Source organism: Rhamphochromis sp. 'chilingali' (genome assembly GCF_963969265.1).
Source record: "Rhamphochromis sp. 'chilingali' genome assembly, chromosome: 10".
Taxonomy (NCBI): Eukaryota; Metazoa; Chordata; class Actinopteri; order Cichliformes; family Cichlidae; genus Rhamphochromis; species Rhamphochromis sp. 'chilingali'.
Genome location: NC_137937.1, coordinates 27,993,553 through 28,016,162, shown reverse-complemented (window position 1 = coordinate 28,016,162; position 22,610 = coordinate 27,993,553). Strand labels below are relative to the sequence as shown.

The 22,610-nt window shown below is 39.2% G+C and overlaps 1 protein-coding gene across 10 annotated transcripts in view; it reads right to left on the bottom strand.

The window, feature by feature from the left end:
- The window catches only part of gpat2 (glycerol-3-phosphate acyltransferase 2, mitochondrial), a 190,590-nt gene that overhangs the window by 6,659 nt on the left and 161,321 nt on the right, over positions 1-22,610 (bottom strand). For 9 of the 10 annotated variants that reach the window (XM_080893742.1, XM_080893739.1, XM_080893740.1 and 6 more), the window contains 10 exons: positions 21,321-21,506; positions 19,976-20,074; positions 19,175-19,257; positions 14,336-14,466; positions 14,159-14,229; positions 13,745-13,905; positions 13,535-13,638; positions 8,176-8,357; positions 7,531-7,608; positions 6,685-6,810 (listed from right to left, as the gene is read on the bottom strand). In XM_080893742.1, coding sequence (XP_080749868.1) covers positions 6,685-6,810; positions 7,531-7,608; positions 8,176-8,357; positions 13,535-13,638; positions 13,745-13,905; positions 14,159-14,229; positions 14,336-14,466; positions 19,175-19,257; positions 19,976-20,074; positions 21,321-21,506 — 1,221 coding nt within the window. The remainder of the gene's footprint in view (positions 1-6,684; positions 6,811-7,530; positions 7,609-8,175; positions 8,358-13,534; positions 13,639-13,744; positions 13,906-14,158; positions 14,230-14,335; positions 14,467-19,174; positions 19,258-19,975; positions 20,075-21,320; positions 21,507-22,610) is intronic. The other variant, XM_080893746.1, reaches the window with a different exon arrangement.

Sequence of the window (22,610 nt, the reverse complement as noted above, 5' to 3'; positions counted from 1 at the left end):
GGGCTTGGCCCAACTTAGAAATGATTAACATTTGGAGTCGATACCAATATGGATCTGAATTCAAGGATTTTTTGGAAGGATTCGCTGCTATTGTGAGACGGGAGTAAATTGGACATTTTGTGTCACATTCTAACAAATGCACAATTTTAATAACACAGTTAAATCTGAGAAATCTCTTAATGTTTTTATGAAGATACAAAAAAACGAATCCAGATACACAACTCATGAATGGTGCAGAGGTAATATTAAGCCTTGACAGAGGTATGCAGCCTCAAGTGGCCTTTTTTAAGTGCATTACATTTAAGCGAAAGACCAGCAAAGAAAACAAACACTAATGAAAGAGTAAAGCCTTCTCAATGACTTCAAACAACAGACTAATCTGCAGTGCCTACCAAAAGTTTAGAAGTACTCTGCTTCCTGGTCAAATAGCTGTTAGAAATAAATGATTGCCCCACTAATCATAAACCAGATGGGATGCTGTGTCACTGCAGGATGTTGTATAGATCTCTTCAATTGTGGATAAATCTGTAACAGTATTACCAACAATCTCCATGCTTCACGGCAGGAACGACATCCTTTCACCTTCTCGGAGTCGCAGTGGGCTGAACCAAAAATCTAAACCCCAAAACTTCGACTAAGATCAAAGCCCAGAAACCCATTCTTTGTGTTTCTTTGTAGGGATGGATATTGATAACAGTTTGTTTGATACAAATCCCTTAATCCTTCCTGATCTGTGTGTACAAAGAAGAACAAAAAATTAAGACTATACAGATTTTTTCCCCCCAGCTTTAGAATCACGTATTTCACCTGTGGAAAAGCTCAACTCCTGTGAATTTGACATCATGGTTTTGCAACTACCAGAGGAAAAAATGGATTGGACAATGTAAAGACCAGTCTTGATTCCCATCCCTTTTTCCTGGCCTAAGCAGTTCTTTTCTTCTTATCGGTTTCCCTCAGGGGAGGTTTCTTTGCAACAATTCGACCATGAAGGCCTGATTCACAGCCTCCCTTGAACAGTCGATATTGAGATGTGTCTGCTGTTTGAACTCTGGGAAGCACTGATGTGGGCTCTAATCTGAGCTGCCATTAATTGTTCATCTCTGAGTCTCTAAGAAGTTATCCTCTGCGGCAAAGGGAAGTCTCGGCCTTCCTCTCCTGAAGCAGACAACACGATAGCCATTTTTGTTTGATAGATTTTACGACTACACTTTCTAAACTGACTGACCTTGGTGTCTGAAAGTAAAGATAGAGTGTCTTTTCTGTTTACTTAGTGGAGTGGTCCTTGCCATAACATGAATTACTGCAGTAGCTCAAGGTCACTTCCGGCATATGAACACTATTGCAGTCCAGAATAACTGAATCTGAAGTTGGTTATAATTTTATTAACAGTGTTTAAAATTGTTAAACCAAACCTTTAGAAAACTAAGATTCAGCAAGTCAGATTCCTGAACAGCAGACTAAGAAAAGCATTTCTTTAAGGACTTGGATTTAACCACAGCAGTCGTGATGAAATATGACAGCTGCCCAAAAAACTGGAACCAAACTGTTCTCTAAAATATCCATAAATGCTTTAAAATTTGATCTTTCATTGCCTGACATTAAGGTCCTTGGCTGTGTACTCAAACTTTGGATAAACTGTGTAATTACTCTATAAAATGCTCTTCATTTGTCTCAGAAACTGGAAATAAATTTTGCTATAAAGACTGCGTTAATGAGTACATCAGATAATGAGAGGGGCCATGAAGCTGGTGGTTCATTAAACTACTTAATAAAGTGTGTGGGGACATTATAATCATGTGGAGTTCAGCTGCTCCTGTAAAATGTTCCATTTTCTTTGGACATTACACAACTGCACCAAACAGCTTGCAGCTCATATTTGGTTGATTCTGCTCTCCTCATCTAAACTTTAGGTTTTGTGGAAAGAGAATGGAGGTTTCTGCCACAACTTTCAAAGTGCACGGAGAAGAACAAGGGTCCTAAGAGGTCTAAGATAATTCAGGGTGACACCCTGATGAAGGCCACAGACCAAAATGTCTGATCAAGTAATAAAATTGTTCCTTATACCTTAAATGTTGCTGGGGCTTACATTAGTATATCAAAGTCTGAGCCAATCCTCATTTCTTTATATTTTGCTAGGAATATGTTAAGGTGCAGTGATTTATTGAAACGTGGAAACGAACACGTAAATACAGTATGTAAGGCATAGTTTATGCCTTGAAAGTCAATATTTGATATGTTTATTCTTCAACACAGTCTGAACTCTTGGACAAGCTTCCTCGTCTTTTCTTAAGAACTTTTCAGGATTAGTTCTCCAGACTTCTTGAAGGATATTCAAAGCTTTTCTTTGGACACTGGCTGCATTTTGGTCCGTTCTCCGTCAAGATGATCTCACACTGCTTCAATAATGTTGAGGTCTGGGGTCTGGGGAGACAACTCCATGACTGATAGTGTTCCACTGTGGGGGGGGGGTTTTCTTATCAGTTATGCTTTTACTGCACTGGAAGTGTTTTTATGATCAACATTATGCTGAAAAATGATGCTGTTTCCAGTCAGATGCTTTCTGATGGTACCTGGTATGCATTTTGACAAGATTCCCAATACCACTTGCTGAAATAGAGTCTTAAACCATGACAGACCACCGTGTTTTACAGATGGCTGTAGACATTTTGAACAAAAATGTCAAATGTGGATTCATCACTCCATCAAGAACTATTGTCACAGATTTTTAGTCAAGTTCTTGTATAATTTGGCACACCTCAGCCTCTTCTCCTGGTTTGCCTTCCCTAAGAATGGCTTCTTGACAGCAACCCTACCACCATTTCAGAGGAGTGGATGGATGAGTCGGAGGGCTGGATGCATTTCTCAGGTTCTGTGTCAGGTCGATTTTTTCTCTCTAAAGGAGATGACTTTCAGATACTGTTCATATGTTGTTGATAATTTTTAGGTCTTTTTTTTCTTCTGTCCTCTACCTATCCAGTTAAGGACACACTGCACCCAAGATACACCAAGTTTTCAGCTAACAACTCTGTTTATGCCTTTCAAACTGTGTAGATCCATAGATTCGACTAAAAAAAATAAGAATAAATGTTTCGGGACAGGCTGCTAGAAATAAAGCACCTAAAATAAAATTGTTTCTTCACTAAGATGTCTGCTATTTTTAGAAACAACTCTTTGTTCATCCCTTGTGTTTGGTGCCTAATTACCGAAGTATTGATTCACAGATCAGTGTTAAGTGGGTGAAGAAACAATAAAAAAAAAAAACATCCCTCTGGGTGGAAAAAGCAGGTAATGTCCAAACAAAAACTGAAAGGCCTTCAGAACCTTGAACATTATTTCTCAAGACCACTTTAAAACATTACAAGAAAGCCTGGCTTCTTTAGATACCCAAAATATAAAGAAATGGGGCTTTTTGCACAGCACCTTATATCTGCATACAATCCTTTTTTTTTTAAAATAATGCATTAATTAAGCTTTTATAACAACTTTTTATATTTTTGCTAATGAACTGGTGCCACTTAGTCAACTGGGCTAATTCAATTAGCGTTTAAACAATCATTATAAAAAAGGTGAAGCACTTAAATACACAGAAAAAGTTGGAGACAAAAATGACAGGATGAAAACAGAGCCGTCAGAGTAACGATCACGAGTTGAGTTGTACGAGCAGTAAAAGCACATCACAACAAAAAGGTCAGCACTGCAGCTGTTGTATAAACAAGTCCAGAGAGACTGCTTAGCAAAGACATTACACAAAGAATGAATGTTTGCAAAGTGCAACAAAAAATGCATTTTCAGCACAATATTTACACAGATAATATAAGGAGCTTTAAACTACAGAAATAAAATTGGATCCAAAAGGAAAATGGCAGAATCCAATAACACTAAAATGTCGATCATATTGATTTATTTATATTGCATTTTACTGTTTGTTTCACATAACTGAGAGGCAGCATGAATAAATAACCTAATACGCACAAACAAAAAAATATATACATACATTTGGGAAAACAAAACAGCAAAGTTTTCTTGCTTTTTCTTGCCTGCAAAACAAAAGTGAATCTACCTAGGCAAACTGAGGTTAGGGAATACTTTTTGCTGTCTGTTATGTAGGTGTATGCAGTCTTGCTTCAGCACCTGAACTGAGGATAGCAGTGCAGAGGCGGCAGGATAAGAAAAATGAGCGTACTGGATGGAGAGAGTTAAAAGATGGAGTTTGAAAGAGTGGAGCTTTGTAAACTGTAGTGCGGCACTTCCTTGGTGGACAAAGCTGAAATGAGAAGAAGTTATGCCAGCGTGGGTGGCACTATGCAGTCAACCAGCGAGCTACATGTGGCAAAGCCAGTCATAAGAATGCTCTTTCTGTTGTGTGGTGATGCTAGTAAAATCTTTAAATTATAAAAAAAATCAGGGCCTGTATTTCCAGAGTTAGGCATATGAATAGTAGAGAATTGCGAAGCACAAAAGAAGAGTAGTCTCCACACTGAAGAGTGCAATTTCCAATATTCAGAGGTGTCGCTTGGCAATCATTCATATGAAAAGCAGGTCATATACAGAAAGACGGCTCTACCTACTATTATGACATCATGTGACATGTAGCTCAGAAGGTAGAAGGTCATCTTGCTGGTTGGTGGTCTGCGTTTGATCTCAGATACTTCCTGCCCACGTGTTAAAGTCTACTTGCTTAAGACCCCAATTACCCTCCCTGCCCCTAGTGGTTATGGTTAGGTAGTATCTTCGTGGCACCTTACTGCCAATAGTTTCTGTGTGCATACTTGTATGGCTCAGGTTGTGGGTATATAAATCTTGCTCTGACCACCTGACTCCTGTTTGGGAAGAAAAAAGGTTCTAATTTGAGTTTTTCTGTGAAAACTTAGTTTAAGGTAAAATTAGGTTCAGAAAAGTGGCAGTTTCAGTCTGTAAGTTTGTAGGAAATGATTGTGAGGTAATGGAAACACAAGTGTGTGTGTAAATGGGCATGTGGGAGGCAAATTGTAAGGCACTTTGATAAAAGCCCTATATAACGTCAGTCCATTTATCAGTCCATATCATAAAATGATCTAATAGGAACATAAAAATGCCCTGAAGCTAAAATGTAACACCATTAGATTTTTTTTTCCCCCGAGCTTGAAGTATATGTGCCAGCTCTTTTTCATTTGAAAGTGTAGGTGTAGGTTTCCACTATTTACTGGAGAATTACAAAGTACAGTTTTGTTTGCCTGTATGACTTTTCTCATGTGATGCTTGAAATAAATCCCAGGAAGCACACACAAAGCACCACTGAGCTCACAATACTCCTTTCACAGAACCTGGGATACACAACCTGTAACAAATATGAACAAATTAACATTACCAACTAAAGTACAACTAAATACTATTAGGAGGAAGGAGGCAAGGAGGTGGAGGGTGATGTGTTTTTGGAAGCAATGAAGCAATGATGATGCAGAGCTCAGTGGCAGACTTGAAAAGCACCAAATCTATATATGGCTTGCCTTTTGTAAACAGACAGGTGGTGGGCACATATAACTGAATGTCCTACATATTATAACCAACACATCTATAAAGACTTAATACACTGAAGTCTTTGAAAATGCTCTCTATTGCAAAACATAATGTAAAGTGCTGGTATCACCTTTTTTTTCTTTTTAAACTGCTCATAGTGTCGACTATTCACAATGTAAGCAAATGTTCATTGTTCCGAGATTTAAACAGGAAAAGCCATTTTAAGATGACAGCACCCACGGCCATTATGGTTCTTTAATGTGCGATAAGCAAATATGCAGTTTTTTACCTTTTCCATCATCTGGCAAAACAAAATGCTTCCAAGCACGTGGATGCTAAAACTTTGAATAACAATATCCTCATCTTTACTGGATTCTATGATGCTGAAGCTTGCATTTAAAACGCTTCATTGGTTAATGCTACTGCTATCTCCATAGCTGCCAGCAGAGCTGTTAAATAGTATGCCTGCTCACATCAATGTGATAAAACTGCTGCTCTTTCTCTATGCAGATTTACATTTGCACAGTCACGACTCCCGAGACCATCACCTCAAAGTTGCTCTGCAGTGAATACGAATAACATGCCTGCACCTTTGACAGCTGGTGAATTGGACACCTTGGAAGTCGGATATCACGTCCAACAGTCACGACAGTTGGACTTCTTTTAAATCTAAGACCTTACTGCTAATTGGCATTCAGGATGTGGGCTCTATCCATGCAGGTGCTTTTATAATGGAGATTCAGTTGCTTTAAAGTTGTATTTCATGTGGTTGTTCTGGTATTTTCTGTGCATGTCCTGTAGGCAGTTTGGGCCAGCGCACAGCCAGTCCCACAACGGTGCCTTTTGAGAACAAACTACCATAATAAACATATCGGAGAGCTGAATGTTAAGTAGTGCTACTTAGAGAACGATGAGTTAATATCCGTGGGAAGAAAATCACGGCCAACCAGATCTTAAGGCTTCATAACAGATGTGGGCCTTAAATTTCAACTGTCACTTCAGTGTCTATGAAGCCTACTCACTTCAGACGTTGAAATGAGTCATTTCAACTTTTTTATGTAACTTTTCAGTCTATCCAGTCTTTTTATTTCTCTCAGTGGAAAGATGTGGAACCAGCTCTATACTGGACACAACAGAAGAGAGATGAAGGAGCTACAGGGGCTCAGGAAAGCCAGTGGTCTTCTGTACCTTATAGGAGCAAAAGTCCGGCTCCTCGCAGTCAGAATCGCTGTGATAAGGGTCGTCAGAAGTGGTCCAGGTCAGAGGACCCTCCTGTTTCTTCCAGAAATCACAGATGGGAACATCCCTGGGAACCTCCAGAGGATAGTGGGCAGAACAGACAGAAGCAAGCTCTGGTTAACATAATATGCAAAATATAATGGAGACCACAGGATAAATGGATGACATTGTGTCTTTAACTCTTTCCCCCATAAAGACGTCATTTGACGACCGCCCTGCACCCTTAACCACGAGTTTTGATATCTCAGTATCTATAAATAAAGATGTGGTTTGACCACCACTGGAGTAGTTTTTTCCAAGGGAACCTTTATAGACAGAGCCTTCTGGTGAAAACCCAGACACTTCTTTTCCTGTAAGCAGACCTGAAATGCATTCAGAAAAAGGCTTCAAGAGTTACTCCTAGTGGGCTTTAAAGGGGTAAAGAGTTAAATGAACCTGATTTCTACTGAAGTCTAAAAGCAATGCAATAGAACGCTCTCTAGTACAACACCATCCTCTGGTGAACTGTGGCCTCATTAGCGGTGCTGGACTGCATTAGATTGTGGAGGTGTATGATATAAAGTCTCCAATGAGTACAGAGTAACTTAAATAGTTATAAAACCAAATTCAAACAAAGAAAACATTAAAGAGTTGAAGGTAACATTAAAATTGCATCTTTGGGTAAAACACACACCAGATCTATTACATATTTAATTCATTAAACTACCTTTAGGACAAGATTTCAGTGCAGTTTTGTTTGTTAAATTATGCAGTTTTATAAGGCCCAACTTTTAAAACTATTAAAATTTTTCTTACTTCTTCCTGGATCAGGATGCCACAGCGAACCAGACTGTCAATGGCATCCAGCGCGAAACTCTGGGAAGACTGACAAGGCTATTGAGAAAACGTGAGAGGGCAAATGATTCAATGGTGAGGCAAGGTTACAAACAGCTTCAGCCAATCACATATCTAAAAAATGCAGAGGGAGACGGCTGACAGGGAACATAAGGTGTGTAGTAGAGACGTAGGAATCATCTTAGAACGAGAATAAGGGGTGCCCGGGAGGGGAATCAGAGCAGGAGAGATGTTTCTCTGTGAGGAATGGGGAGAGAAGTGTAGCTGCAAGCAGCAGAGACAAGAAAGAGCAGCTGCCGAAATGAAAGGTGGGGAAACAAAAAAGAATAGTATTTCTGGCTCAGATTCGGAGTCCTTGAAGTCAGTTTGATGGAGCATGTACACACACACACACACACACACACACACACACACGCGCACACACAGATACACAGTGCACGCATACAATCCAAAACCTCTCTCTGGCTGAGACAGAGGCAGCAGAGCAGGATGAATGGCTGTTCAGCTCCATTAAACATCCATTGAATGAGACACGCTGGCTGTGTGTGTGTGTGTGTGTGTGTGTGTGTGTGTGTGTGTGTGTGTGAGATATGAATTCAAACTCACTGGCATGAAGCCCGGAGGCAGGAGATGGCAGAGCTGCAAGGCTCTTGCAGTGAGCTCAGACTGGCAGAGCACCACATCAAACTCCGTGTCACCTTTGACCTCCACTCCTTCCACGTCACTCCGCACGCTGCTGCTGACGCCACTGTGAGCCACCTCGCACAGCATGGCTGACACCGCACACGCTACGAACACAAACATTTTATTGTTTGCCTCCTCAAGACCAAATGTGCAGCACAGGTGTTGTGTGGCAAAGCAAGTGTTTGTTTATGACAGCTAAGTAGGTTACAATTTGGCTGAAATCTGTTAGCCATTACACACGCTCTTTGGAAAATAGATACACTGATGAGATTTTGCTGATAAGCGTGAGCTAGGATTTCCGTCATTTACACAAGTGTTATTAAGTCTTTGTTTACATTCTCAATCCCAATTATCCATTCTTTTTCATGTCCTGGTGGAAAAGTCTTGACATCCAGATTGTTCATGTTCCTAAACTGTGCAGCTGTCACACCTCGGGAAATTCAAACCTGATGGAGAAACCTGTGAAGTAAATCCATTTTCCTTATTTTATTAAATTCCATACAGCACCAAATCAAAACAGCAGTCACCTCCAGGCAGTTTATACTGTAAAGTAAAGACAAAACAAAAAAGTAAACAAAAATTTAAAACAATGACTTGAGATATTCCTGTTAACTAGTTTAATAGTCATTAACTGGTCAACTAGTCTAAAAATAAGAACACACATATGTGAGATCGATTAACAGAGTGCTGTTAATTTTAGCTGTGCTGTGCTAAGTTATCATCCACAGTACACTGCCTGCACTCAGTGTGGTTAGGTATTGCTCCAGCCTGACAGTTATATGTAATTTTACTCTGGCTCTGCACACTTACAGCCATTTATTTTCTGCATCAAATTACTGCAGAACTGCGCTCATTCATGGACCTTTTCACCTCGCTTCTTTAAAACTTCCCATCGCATAAAGAAGGTCGGCAAGTGTCATTGTAACCTCTTGATGACAGGGCACTGCCAGTGTATATTAATAAAATAAAAGAAGGATTTTATTTTGCTACTTGTTTAACTGACTAGTATTTCTGGTCCCAAGTAGTGAGCAGCAACACCTCAAGGGCACATGACTACTATGGACAAAAGCTCAGGCTTCAAACAGCTTTTTTCCTACTCTTGGCTCCGGATGAGGTTAATAAAAGTGGGCGTTTCTATTATGGTAATCTCGACCACCCTTTTAACTTATCTGTTTGCAAAGTGGTAAAACTGCTTGTTGCAGGCTTGGGAATAACCTGAGGGACCGCACCATGCCCAGCATAACATAAATCGTTATGAATCATGAAAAGCTAATCCAGTAGAGTCCAAGAATAAAACTGTGAAGCAGGAAATGAGCATAACACAGCCACTTTAAACAAAAACCATTATGGAGGCGGGGGAGATTTGACTATTGCTAACCCCAAATGTGTGTTTATCATATCGCTCTTTCGATTTGCTACAACATCACAACAACGTACTGTATACAGGACCTGATGCAACTTATTTTTACCACTTGAGGTTAGCACCCATGTATGGATATACAACAAAGAGACTTTCAGCAGTACAAAGCCCCCTGCCCACCAGTTTCACTTCCTATACAACCAAAAGAGGTCATGCAGGAACAGTGAATCATGCTGGAGAAGTAGCTTCCTGTACTTCAAACCATTATTTTTACCTCCACCAGGAATCCAAAAATGGGGCTACAGTTTCTATGGCTTCATTCCTGTCTGCCTGTCAGCATGAAAATAAGATTTCAGCAGATAGCTCTGGGCTTGAGGATCTGGTAAAGTATAGATTTACGGTTTAGGATTTCTGCCATTAGACGATTACCATATATTACTGTCATGTATTATCGCTCTGTTCCCAACCAAAACACCAAAGAAAAACACAAGACACTGGAAAATTCTGTAAATTAAAACACCAGATATTCAGTGCCAATACTCTTTAGATTATTGCTTTCAGCAATATCTGTGGTACAGGTGTAGATTGTTTAAAAAAAAATGTGGGGGAAAAAAATACAGCTGCGGATATTAAAACACAAAAATAAAGTGTAGGTCTGTGACAGAAGGCAAACTATGTCTTTTAAAGGAAATGAATGACTTGGACGCCCATCCATAATCAAACCTCCACACTTCTATTTTCTCCTGCTCGCATCCAGGCCATCTATTTCCTGAATGCATAATGGGAATGGAAATAAAATGTAAAGAGCACAATCAGCATATGTGAACACCATATGTTGGTTATGATAGACTTTCAGTATGTGCCCATTATCAGAATTTTACACAGGAGATAACACAATCAAACCAGGGATTTCCGGTCTCTATCCAAAAGAGGAGGTTTTTAATGGTGCCACGTGTAATACAGTTTGATTCAATTACATGCATTCCATACAACTGTGACCCTAATGCACATCTTGCATTTGTAGTCTGATTTGCTGTCCATGTCTTGCTCATGGATGGTCACTGAAGCAACTGCCAACTGTCTACAAGACAGTTGATGTACAGTTTAGCTCTCAGGGCCTTATTTGTAGTGACTGAAATTGAAATGCAGCCACAGAAAGATCTAAATAAAACCTGTAAGAGTTATCTGACAGGCTTCAGCCAACAAAAACTAAAATACTGCAACTCTAGTACTGTTGTTTTAAATTTGACATATACTATATACTACTACTTTGATATACTATCACTGGCCAGTCACATGAAAGCTCGATACATTTAGACACGCAGACATGATCAAGACAATCTGCTGAAGTTCAAACTGCATCAGAATGTGGAGGAAAGGTGATTTAAGTGGCTGTGTACATGGTACAGTTGGTGATGCAAGACAGACTGATAATTTCAGAAACTGCTGACCTACTGGGATTTTCCCACTCAACCATCTCTAGACTTTATAGAGAATGGTCAGAAAAAGAGAAAATATCCAGTGAGCTGCAATTCTCTGGGCAAAAATGCCTTGCTGATGTCAGAGGTCAGAAGAGGATGCCAGACTGACAGGAAGGCAACGATAACTTACATAACAGCTCGCTACAAACAGGGCATGCAGAAGAGCATCTCTGAATGTACAACATGTCATCCCTTTGTCACCACATGTACTCAGCTTCTGATGGCTCGTTCCAGCAGGATAATGAGCAATGTCACAAAACTCAAACCATCTCAAACTGTACTTTGAGATGGTTACTCAAATGGGCTCCACAGTCATCAGATCTGATTCTCTGTCAACAGTGTTGGGGAGTAACGGAATACATGTGCCGCCGTTACGTATTTAAAAACACTAAATATGAGTAGCTGTATTCCGTTACAGTTACAGTTTAAAAAGGTGGTATTCAGAATACAGTTACTTTGTTGAAATAAATGGATTACACGCCGGTATTTTCCTGTTTCATATGTTAGGCTATGCCCTCTCTATTTTTGGCAATTCCACGCCGGTGGAAACCCAAACAAAACACACATTAAGAGGCTCAAATGCCTGTGTCTCAATCTCATAATGACGTGAACAAATGTTTTTTAAATTATTTAATATGAAGGCAATAGGCAGAGTGTTATAGGTATAGTCCTAAAGAATGTAGCCTCATGGGTAGTGTAGTCCGTGCTGCAGGGAGAATGGCCTGCCATACCCGTTATCTGTCTGTGAGCACGAGGAGGGAGAAAAAGGAGAGTGGAAAAGCACGAGTTGTCACCGATCAGAAACGGGAGATGGAAGCATGTAAATATAATAATAACCACTTCAGCCAAGAAGAGTGCCTGACGAGCACAGTTGTAAGTAAGCTATTAAGACTCGACTGTACACTGTGTTCATGTTTTCCTCTGAAACAATAAGTTCCGTTGGAGCAGTCTTTCAACGCCTCTCTCTGTCTCTCGCTAGCAAAGTTGACCCAGACAACAAAGTAAAGCTATTTTTGGCTACGAGCCCGTATTAGCCAGAGGTCCCTTTACTACGGTTCAGAGCCGCGGACCTGTTTTATATACGCACGGAATAGTTTTGTATGCGAGATCGCTGCTAAAAGTGCAGCGTTACCAAATGTCAACCTACTCTTACTCATTTTATATTAAGATTTAAACATCTAGTTGGTATTGGTATGGCGAGTAGTCTTTAGTAATAGTAACAAACCACACAGCAATAGTACATTCACGTAGTTGTAAAAAAGCATGATAATATATTAAGCAATCCAAAGTATTCAGAATACGTCACTCTCATTGAGTAACGTAACAGAATACATTACAATATACATTTTGGGGCATATATTCTGTAATCTGTAGTGGATTACATTTTATAGTTAACTAAAACTAAACTAAAAACTAAAACTAGATGTAATAAAAATCTTAGTTAACTAAATTAAAATAAATATTCGACTTTTGAAAAAACAAAACAAAAAAACAAACAATTCTGTGAACCTTTAAAACGAACTAAACTAGAGGAAATATCCTTTGATTAAGTGCTTGTTATTTTGGTAACACATTTTTATCAAAACTTGTCTGATGAGGCTTTGATGGACATATTTATTGAATCATTTGGACATCTACAAGACCGTGAGTCGATGCTTTAAAAAGTTCTTTGTTTTTGCAGTAATACCTGTATTAATTTTCTTAAATCTTGCATCTGACATATGCCCTCTATACAACAATAATTAATAAAGACTAAAACTAAAGCTGAAAGTACTAAAAAAACTAAAGTGAAACTTCACAGTTTCAAAAAACTACTAAAATGAGCCTACCTGCTCTGGAAAGTAACTGAAACTAAACTGAATTAAAGGCAAAAAGTCAAAACAAAATAAAAATTGAACACTAATAACAACTTAAAAACTATACTATCTCTGTGCTTTATCATCCAATAGAGCAACTTTAGGATGTGGTGAAACAGCAAATTCACATCATAAATGTGCAGCCGATATACCTGACGCAACTATTCCCAGCGCACCCCCACTATACGTTTAGGTTCGAGTTCAAGCATTATATACGAATCTCCACATACTCCTAAAGCTGGAAGCGATGGACATTAAAGAAATGTAAACTTAAAATGAAACAGTTTAATTCCACTGCTGACACTTGCTAGTTTAAAAAAAAACTCTTTCTGTGTGCACACTCCCTGACACTGCTAAAAACTTGCTACCCCCTAAATGTCACGCATAATAAATTCTTAAAATTAAAATGTTTTCTCTAGAATTGATTTTCCAAGCTGACATGCCAACAGAGTAACTGCCAAGGCCTCCTACGAAAAATACGGTGCCTGCCAGAACACATGGTGATGGTGACAAGATGATAGATAAATAAACGTCCACGAAAATTATGTTACCTACATAAAACGCATGCCTTCAAAGTCACTCACCCCCAACAGCCTCCGAAATAAAGGCGTGTGTGACCGTCTTTGCCATGTAGGAGAGGTGAAGTGTGGCAGCAAGAGAAGGACAGGGCACAATCAATGGGTCTTTCCTAGAATTGGAGAGGTGTGTACCAAAAGGAAAAATAATAAAAGGTAGAATGTATTATTTATGAGCAACAGCTCATCAGCATTTTTCTTTTATGACAGGAAACTGACTTGGATGGAGCAGCAGCTATGATGAGGTGAGGGGCGAGCAGAGACAGGGAGTAGTGGACAACCTCTGTCAAACTTCCCCCAAAGCCGACGTCTTTGTTCCTGAACAAAAGTTCCTCTGTGAGCCAAGCCACATCACGACACAGAACAGATGTACTTACACCCTGCGGAGGAGAGAAGAAGGAAAAATCTAATTCCAAAATCAGACATGAACATTAACCATCTGCTGACATTAGTTAGAGACTGGTGGGTATGACTCAGAAAATCACTGTCACACTCTACTACACTTGCACGAAAAAAAAACAATATGAGCCGCTTGGAGTGTTGATGGATCCTTAGAGGGGTAGCAGCAGATTTTAACACTCACAGCAGCAAGAGGAAACTTGTTTGCATCTACACAGGGGCTGACAAACGAACCTTGCGATGTTTGTACAGCAGAAGACTGGACATAAGACTGGTGGGCATCACAGCCATGCAGGAAGTTGCAGCTAGACGCACACATACACACAAACACACACACAGATTATGCAGCACAATTTGCATACCATTATAGACTCATTTACTATTCAGCAAGGAAGATAATCCTGTACTTACAGAAGATGAGGTGGAGGATGATGGCAATGCTGAGGTTTCTCTCCGACCGACTTGGCTCTTGAAGTTCAGATGCATAATAAGAAGACGGCAGGAGCCACGACACTCTCCTCTGCCCGAATGCACTGCCAGCGCTTCAAAGAAAAAAAGGGGGAGTGAAAAGAGAAGAATACCAGCATAAATTTAGATTTTCATTTATTTATCTTATATAGAAGAGATGATGCCATAGAAAGAGAGACAGAAGGATGTGGCGCTCAAAGTGTTCTATGTAAAGAGAGCTGGTCTCTTGTCCCCGATGGCAAAGAGACAAATAACAACTGAAATGGGAAAACTGATGAGCAAAACAGCTTGTTGTGCTGACACAGTAGATGTTCACACCAGTTTCAACAGTTTGGTGGTACATCGTACTTTAGTTTTCCACACTGTATCTTTAACTGAATTAAAAGGGATGTTGTTGTAACTTCGTGCAATCGTAGCAGAAGTATAATCTGCATGGAAAAAGAAGAGAAACTTTGGAAACACTTTTTCCGATGTGTTTCCGATCCACTGAAATTAATGCTAAGGATCCCAATTGACATATTTATTTCATCATGTTACATCCCCCAGGAGGATGTCTCTTCTCCCTACTAACCCTTTGTTTTGTACTAATAGTAACAGTAAAAATGAGTCCAGAGAATCCATGGACGACAGGGTAGTCTCATATTAAACAATGGCATCACATCCTTTTTCCAGGCCAGATCTGCAAGCCTCAACTTCATCCGACGAGAGAGACACCCAGGTAGTTACATGGGTCTCTTTCCTATACTGCTAGAATAGGAAAGGCTTATCTTTTAAGGCTTCAAATGGAATCATAATTGTCCCAACTTGCAGTGACTGATTAGAAGTTTTATTATTGATCCACATGCTCAATATCCCAGCAGGCAAGTCCTTGCAGCAAGATGTAGAGCATGCTTAAAAATTACTTTATACTACTGGACATGGGGGGCAGCTCCACAAACAATGAAAATAAGATCTTACAGAAGACTGACATTTAGCATAATACTTGGACAAGGCTGGATTCCCTCAGGAACAATGTACAGCCTGTGTAAAATCTTGAATTGCCTCTCCCAAGCAGAGTTAAAGACCAGGACACTGGAGAGCTGCACAGGCCATAGAGGCCACTCCAGGCCTCCGGCTCTATAGTAACCAGGTCAGATTCCAATCTGCCTTTTACTTTGTCAGCATTATCTACATGGAGGCTCAAGAGGATCTTATAAAGCCTCTTGGTAAAATATTTAAGTTGTATATTATATGGGAGAAATGGTGAGACCTCCAGTGAAATTTATAATGCCTACTTATCAAAGGTACTTTATCTGGCTGTAACAAAGCCTTCTCAGCTTTGGGGAAAATAAAGTACAACTTTACTTTTCTTATTTTGATGAAGATTAGGCAGCCTAGTAAGTATAAATGAGCTCACAGACATTACTAAAGGTCTAAGTATATAAATTTTTATCACATGTGACTGCAGTGGGGTATTTATAATTATCTAGTATATTTCTTTTTCTTTAACATTTTTTAGAGGTATTACATTATAGAACTGGAAACATTATTTATTTAATTTATAGCTAAAAAAATGAAACTATTGTAAAGTGAAGAAAAAAATAATCTCTTAGATTAGGTCTACAGAATAGCTATAAAGCTTTCAGACGCTTTGAAACCAAAACCCGGCATGTGTTTGTAAAGATCAATCATATTTTAAGCAATCTGCATTGACAGCAAATAAACCAAATATAACAGACTAATGGCTTAACAAATAAAATAGTAAAAGTAAAACAAATTGAACACTTTCAGTTTAATTTTGACTCAAATCTAGCTGCAGATCAAATGCACTGGTAAACCAGGAGGGTTGGTGGTGAAAGTAAACAAATCTGCCCACGAACTGTTACATGTTCTAAATAAACATGAGACATTTACGTGTGTACACCCATGCAAACCACCGCTCTCGAGAGGACAAATCGGCTCTGTCGTTTTTTTTTGTCAAAGCCACATGGAGTCACTGGGGACGGGCAAAAGTGCTGCATGCTGTTCTGCAGCAGCCTTTCACGATTCGCTCTTTGTATTCCATATAAGAGCCATCTCACATTAAAACATGGGGTTGCTTTTATTGTGAAGCAGGCTCTGCACTTAGTATGCGATAGTTTATCTAGCGTACAAAATGAGATGATGGCCATTCCTGGCCTTTTTTCTAGCCATCCATCCATCCGTTATTTGTTGCTTATCCAATTCAGGATCCCAGGGGGGCTGGAGTCTATCCCAGCTGTCACAGGTCCAGAGTCGGGGGTAGCCCCTGGTCAGGTCGCCAGTCCATCACAGGGCCAACATGGAGACAGATAATCACACACTCTCACATTCATGGCAAGTACTGACCCAACAGATATCAGGTGACCTTACGTGCATGGACTGTGAGAGGAAACCGGAGAACCCAGAGAGAACTCATGCAGACACAGTGAGAACATGTGTCTGCATGTAAACACAGCTAAATTCAAACCCAGGATCCTCTTGCTGTGAAATGACAGTGCTAACCACTCCACAAAAAACAACTATGTTAATTACTATAATTTATAATTAATATACTTAATGTTGTAAATGGAAAAATACTGAGAGACGCCATAAACAGCAGCACTAGCTGTTCCTTTCTATTTGTGCTCAATGAGTCTTTGGAGGTGTATTAAACCACAACTGCAATTATCACAGCAAACAAAGCACTCATTAAACAAGGAATGAAACTGAAATGATTATAACTTTAAAGAGTAATAACATAGTCTCTGAACTAAAAAGATCCTGTATTGGCCGTCAGCGATTTGAATGTGTTGAAGTGAAGTGGACTCATTGTCCGGGGAGTTGTGTAAGAAATCATGTGAATCAGTCTCGATATTATTTGCTCCAGTTGAAAAAAAATTTCAACAGCCTTATCTAATTATATTGAATAATTTCATTACATAATTATATTACATAATAATAATTTCACTTACCCAAAAAATATATAAATAAATGCATCACAAATTCAAGCTAACTCTAAAAGTGTTCAGTAAGAGTTCAGTGGATCACTTCACACTACATTTGTGCCTATAACGAGCAATAATGTTTTTCAGCTGTTTATCTGATGCTGTGTTAAAAGTGGTGTAGCACTGATGCATTCTGGTTCTATATTATTTTTAAGAGAAGATATCAAAACATTTTAGACAGAAATTGTTCATTTCAACTAAGAAAAGTTACAAAGTGTGTGCACTTTTGTAAACAGTGTCAGTCATATAGTCACTTATCTATCTCACCATCCATTATAAATCACAGGTTACTGTAATGTGTGAAATATAGAAAGAAAGTTCTACATTTTATTGTCATCGGTTGGCTGTAGTGCCCAAAATAATGAGAATTAAAATCCACTGAGAAGTCAATGAGGCAAACAGTCACAATTACCTATTTTCAGTAGACTGGACATGCGACCTCACCTGTATCCAGACAGCTTACACCAAGCTTCCAAAAAACAACAACAACTGTGTTTTAGAAGCTAACAAGCTAATGTTAGGCTTGGCATTCCCTCTGATAAACAGTTTAAATTCTAGTGTCTGAGTCTAACAATTTTAGATCTACTACAATGAAAGTTTTTCTACTGCCAGCTAGCAGCCGCTAACAGAGGCTAACACCAACTAACAGCAGCAAAAACAACACAGTTTACTAACAGAAAAGTTCAGGATATCCTGACCAACTCACCTCGCTATCATTGTCATTGGACAGGCATGAGCTTCACTGATTCATTTACTTGTTTCATTGAATTCAGTTCATTCATTGACATCTAGAGATGAAATCTTAAACACTGTATCTTTAAACCTTATTATGAGCTACATGGAAAAACTGAAGAAAAAAAAAGAGAATCTCCAAAGGTGCATCATGCTGCCCAGAATCTGTTGATGATAGAATCCCTATATACAAGTACATAGGTCATATCTGTGAAGGCACCCTTAATGCTTGATGATATACTGCAAACCATTGAAAAATTAAGTGCACTGTCAAAACAAAACTGCTGAGCAGTTTATATCCTGTCTTGCACAAGATCAGGAAAACATTTTGTTTGTTTTAGAGTTGTCTGTCTCTTCAGCTCTTACATATTGTAGTTAAAGGGTGAGCCAATGCTCCTTCCCAAATGTGGTTGCATTCAAATCAAAACATGCAAATACATACACTAAAATGTCTAAGCTTCAGTATCTGATACAGTGTGTTTGTAGCATTCTGAATTAAATATATGTAACGGTTAAATGATATGCAAATGCTCTAAAGCTGAAACCTCAGCAGCTAGGGAAAAACAGAGTGCAGCAGAAGCACTGAGCAGCGCCCAAGCATGTTTATGATGTAGGCGCAGAGAGTTGAAGTTGCTCACATGCAGATGACAATCCAATCTAACTACCCATCTCTACTCCTCTCTTTTTCTATCGCTTGGCTGTTTTTTCCTCCATCCCTCTCATAAGAATTAAATGTATGATGGGAGAAGCCACTCTGCTCGTCAGAAGCCAAGCAGAGATTGAGCGGGGATGTTATTTTCTTTCCGTTATCTTTTTTTCACTGGCAGACTGTGTAATGTTGATGGTAATTGGACCGAGGCTAAGAGGATGAAAACTCTCATCAGTGCTTGCATCATATCTGTGCCAGATTTAAGGTTTAGAGAAAAGTTCTTCAAAGTTTAGGAGAAAACAACTTTTCAATTTCACAGATCCAGATAAAACACAATGCAGTTCCACTGTGGTTTGTTCATATGCAGTATTAATGTTCACTCACGCATACAGGCATGTATGCAGAAGCTTTGATTACCGGTTGTTGAGGATAACAGGAAGCAACAGGTCCTGTAGAGGGAGCCATTCATCTACTCTGCACCTGCCTGATTCGCACATCTCCTACACACAAACACACGCACACAGGATCGTTTACACACGCATGCACATGCAAAGAGCTTTAAATTTGCATCTTTAAATTACTTAAAACTAATGCTCTTGTTAACTGGGTTCATAAAACTGCACAAAGTCTCCATTAGTAACTCCATTTCCAGTTTATTAGGTATATCTAGCTAAAACTAATATATAGTGATACAGTGTATCCTGCAAATTTCCTACTGAAAAGCAATAATGCCAACCAAAGAGGCATTTAACTTATTATCTTTCTTGTGGTGTGCTGAATTACACTCACTCTCTCTAGTCTCAACGTGCAGAAAACAGAGGGCATAAATGTAGAAATTGATTTATTATTTACTTAATATAATATGCTATAAATGAGATTTTACAGCTCAAAGGAAATTTTAACTAAGACTAATTTAAAATGAAATAATTTCAAAACTCATTTGTGAAGCTAATTTAATTATTACAATGTGAAAAGTGTGATTTATGACAAAGCTTTCTGTTTACTGGCACAAGAGTGTATAAATAAATGATCCCACAAAGCGTAACGAGACAATATTCTCAGCTCTTTTCAACAAAAACATGTCTGCCTTTCTTTCTTTCCACTAGGACAACATGACTGTTTGTTTAACCACTGTTAAAACGCTCAGAACTCATGCTCAAAGTAAACACCAGTACGGCTGAATGGGGTTTTTAATGACATGGGCTTCCTGTTGCGTACCTTGACAGAAAAGGGCTGGGCGAGGTGAATCCTCACACTTCCTTCTGGCCTCCAACAGAAAAGGCACCACAACCACTGGAAGATAGATCTCAACCCAACCTATGAAGATATGTAAAATACACACACACAGATATATATCTTGACATATTTACATTTAGGAGGACATGTGAACAGCAATACCACTAATGAGCAGGATCTATAACGAGTACTAAGATAAACAGCCGCCCTCATAGTGTGCTTAGGAGTACAGGAACTGTGTGTACAGCACTGTGTGTCTACAGTGTGTGAATGACAGAGCAGAAATGATGGGGCAAGGACCTTATTATTGCAATTAACCAAAAGCAACACCCACTCTCCGGTATCATCTCAAAGTGCAGATAACAAAGGGCGTTATTAATGGAGACTAATAATCATCACAGCTGCCTTGAAAAAAAATAAAATGCAAACCTCAACTCAACGACCAAAGCTGCCCAGTGAGAAATTAGAGAGCAAAGTTGTGAAAGCTCTCGAAGTTGGAGAGTCATCACTGACAACTTTGGGTTTTTTCTCGAGACCACAAGTTTCATTCTGTGAGCACCTCTTTAGACAAAAATCTGAGAAACTTGTGCCGTCAACACACAACACAGATATCCTGATCACAGGACTGTAACTACAAAATCTTATTTTTAATGGACTCAATATTCTTTGTCTTTCTTCTGTTTGAGTAGACAATTCTCTTTTCCTATTTTTCTAACTACAGCTATTTTGGGGGTTCTTGGGGGTTTAGGCTGTATTTGCTTACATTTGAGTGAACTTGCCCGTGTCTGCTTATTATCTATTAGCAGTTCCTGTTTTCAAAGTAAACATACATACAGCTATGCTTGGATGTAATAACGGAACCAAGTTAACACTGTACAATATAAAGTGAATTTTAGGTAAATTCATACAGTCATCACACTATTAAAGCATTATTTTTTTCTCCGATGTAGTGACACTGTATCTGTGTGTGAAAGGTCTTTGTGTTCACATTCACTCAGTTGTATCTTAAAAAGTGTTTGCATGTTGATCGCCTCCATGAGCTGTATGTCAAAGTAACTGCTGTCGCTCCAACTGTTTGTCGTGTTGATAAGTGAGCCAAAAAAAAATGGCACAGACTGCAATAACTAATTTCCTGTTGTTTTTATAACACTGACAAGCACCTGTTCCTTTCACCATATGCAGTATTTCTGCCTCATGTTCTTTCTCCTTTTTGCAGTTTGAAAACAAAGCACTAAAGCAAACCTGTTCACTTGTTCCTGAGGACAGAACAGTTACAGATGGATCCTATTAAGTGTGTGCGTGCGCTTGCAAGTGTTTGTTTACACACATCCACCTGAATGTAGGTCTTGGGTACACAATCGTACGAGATGCCCACGGGGACCAGACTGACGTCGGGGACAGATCCCTCTTTGATGAGCTGCCTGATGCGAGCCAGCCACTGGCCACCCAGGCCAGACCTCTCTGACACACCAATACTTATTGCCTGGCCCTCATGTAGCAGCTCACGTACCAGCTGAGGAGAGAAAGATGGCAAAGACAGAGGTGTGAAAAATCCTGGGAGTCAGAGAACAATTAACATAAACGCCTACAATGCATTTTGAAAAGACACATCAGCAATAATGCAAACCAGAAGATGGAGGAAACATTAAAAAAAAAAAGTCCAGAGGCAGAATGTGGAGGAAAGTCAAGTCAAAATGCAGGAAGCAGGCAGGATAAAGAGCAGAGATAAAGCGGGACTGTGGGGGACACTTAATGACATTCAGAGATACTTCCCTCACCCCAAATCCTGTTTCCCCCTTACAGACAACAGAAATTCAATTACCATTGAACAGCAGCTAAACAGGCCTACACTCAATAAACAATAAAGGTCTATTAACACTGAAATACAAGCAATAAACAAGCCTGCCTTCTCATGCAAAACAAATATGCTTTCTCACTTGAAGCGCAACTGAAAACAAACAAAGTAATAAAACATCTCACAGCATCAATTCATAAACAGGCTGTTTATGTTTCACTTTAGCTATAGTCTCTGTATACCGACGTCAGAGTGAGCTGTTTTATTGAACTGTATAACACAATATTGATCTTAGTAAAGACAGTAGCGCCTTTAAATGAAATGTGGCTTTAGGTAAACTGATACAGATCACAAAGCGGCTGGCTCCTTAGATATAAACAGATATTAAGAATAAATAGATGCTGATGATTACTGGTAAAAAAATAAAATAACTGAGGCCCTTAGACAGGCACTTGAGGAAACCATAAAAGATGCAAGATGTGGGAGAAAACAATACACACCACGAATATCTCCCAGATAACCGACCTGTCAAGCTCCTGATTTAAACTACCAATGCTCTTCATATTTCCCCACCCTCGTTCTTATGGCTTTGTCACTCTAGCCAACTTCCAGAGCTGCAATATCTTTAGCAAAGACTGAAGCTACTTTGTAATTCTGAGAATGAATGGAAAGTAGGATGAGATGGTAGGGTGGCAGGCTGCATTCTGATTGGGGAGCTGACTGTGATAACAATCCGCCATGTAGTGCAATGAAAAGTCCCTGCGTGTCTGTGAGTATGAATTTAAATGAATGCACATACACTAAGCAGCAAAATTACAAAGA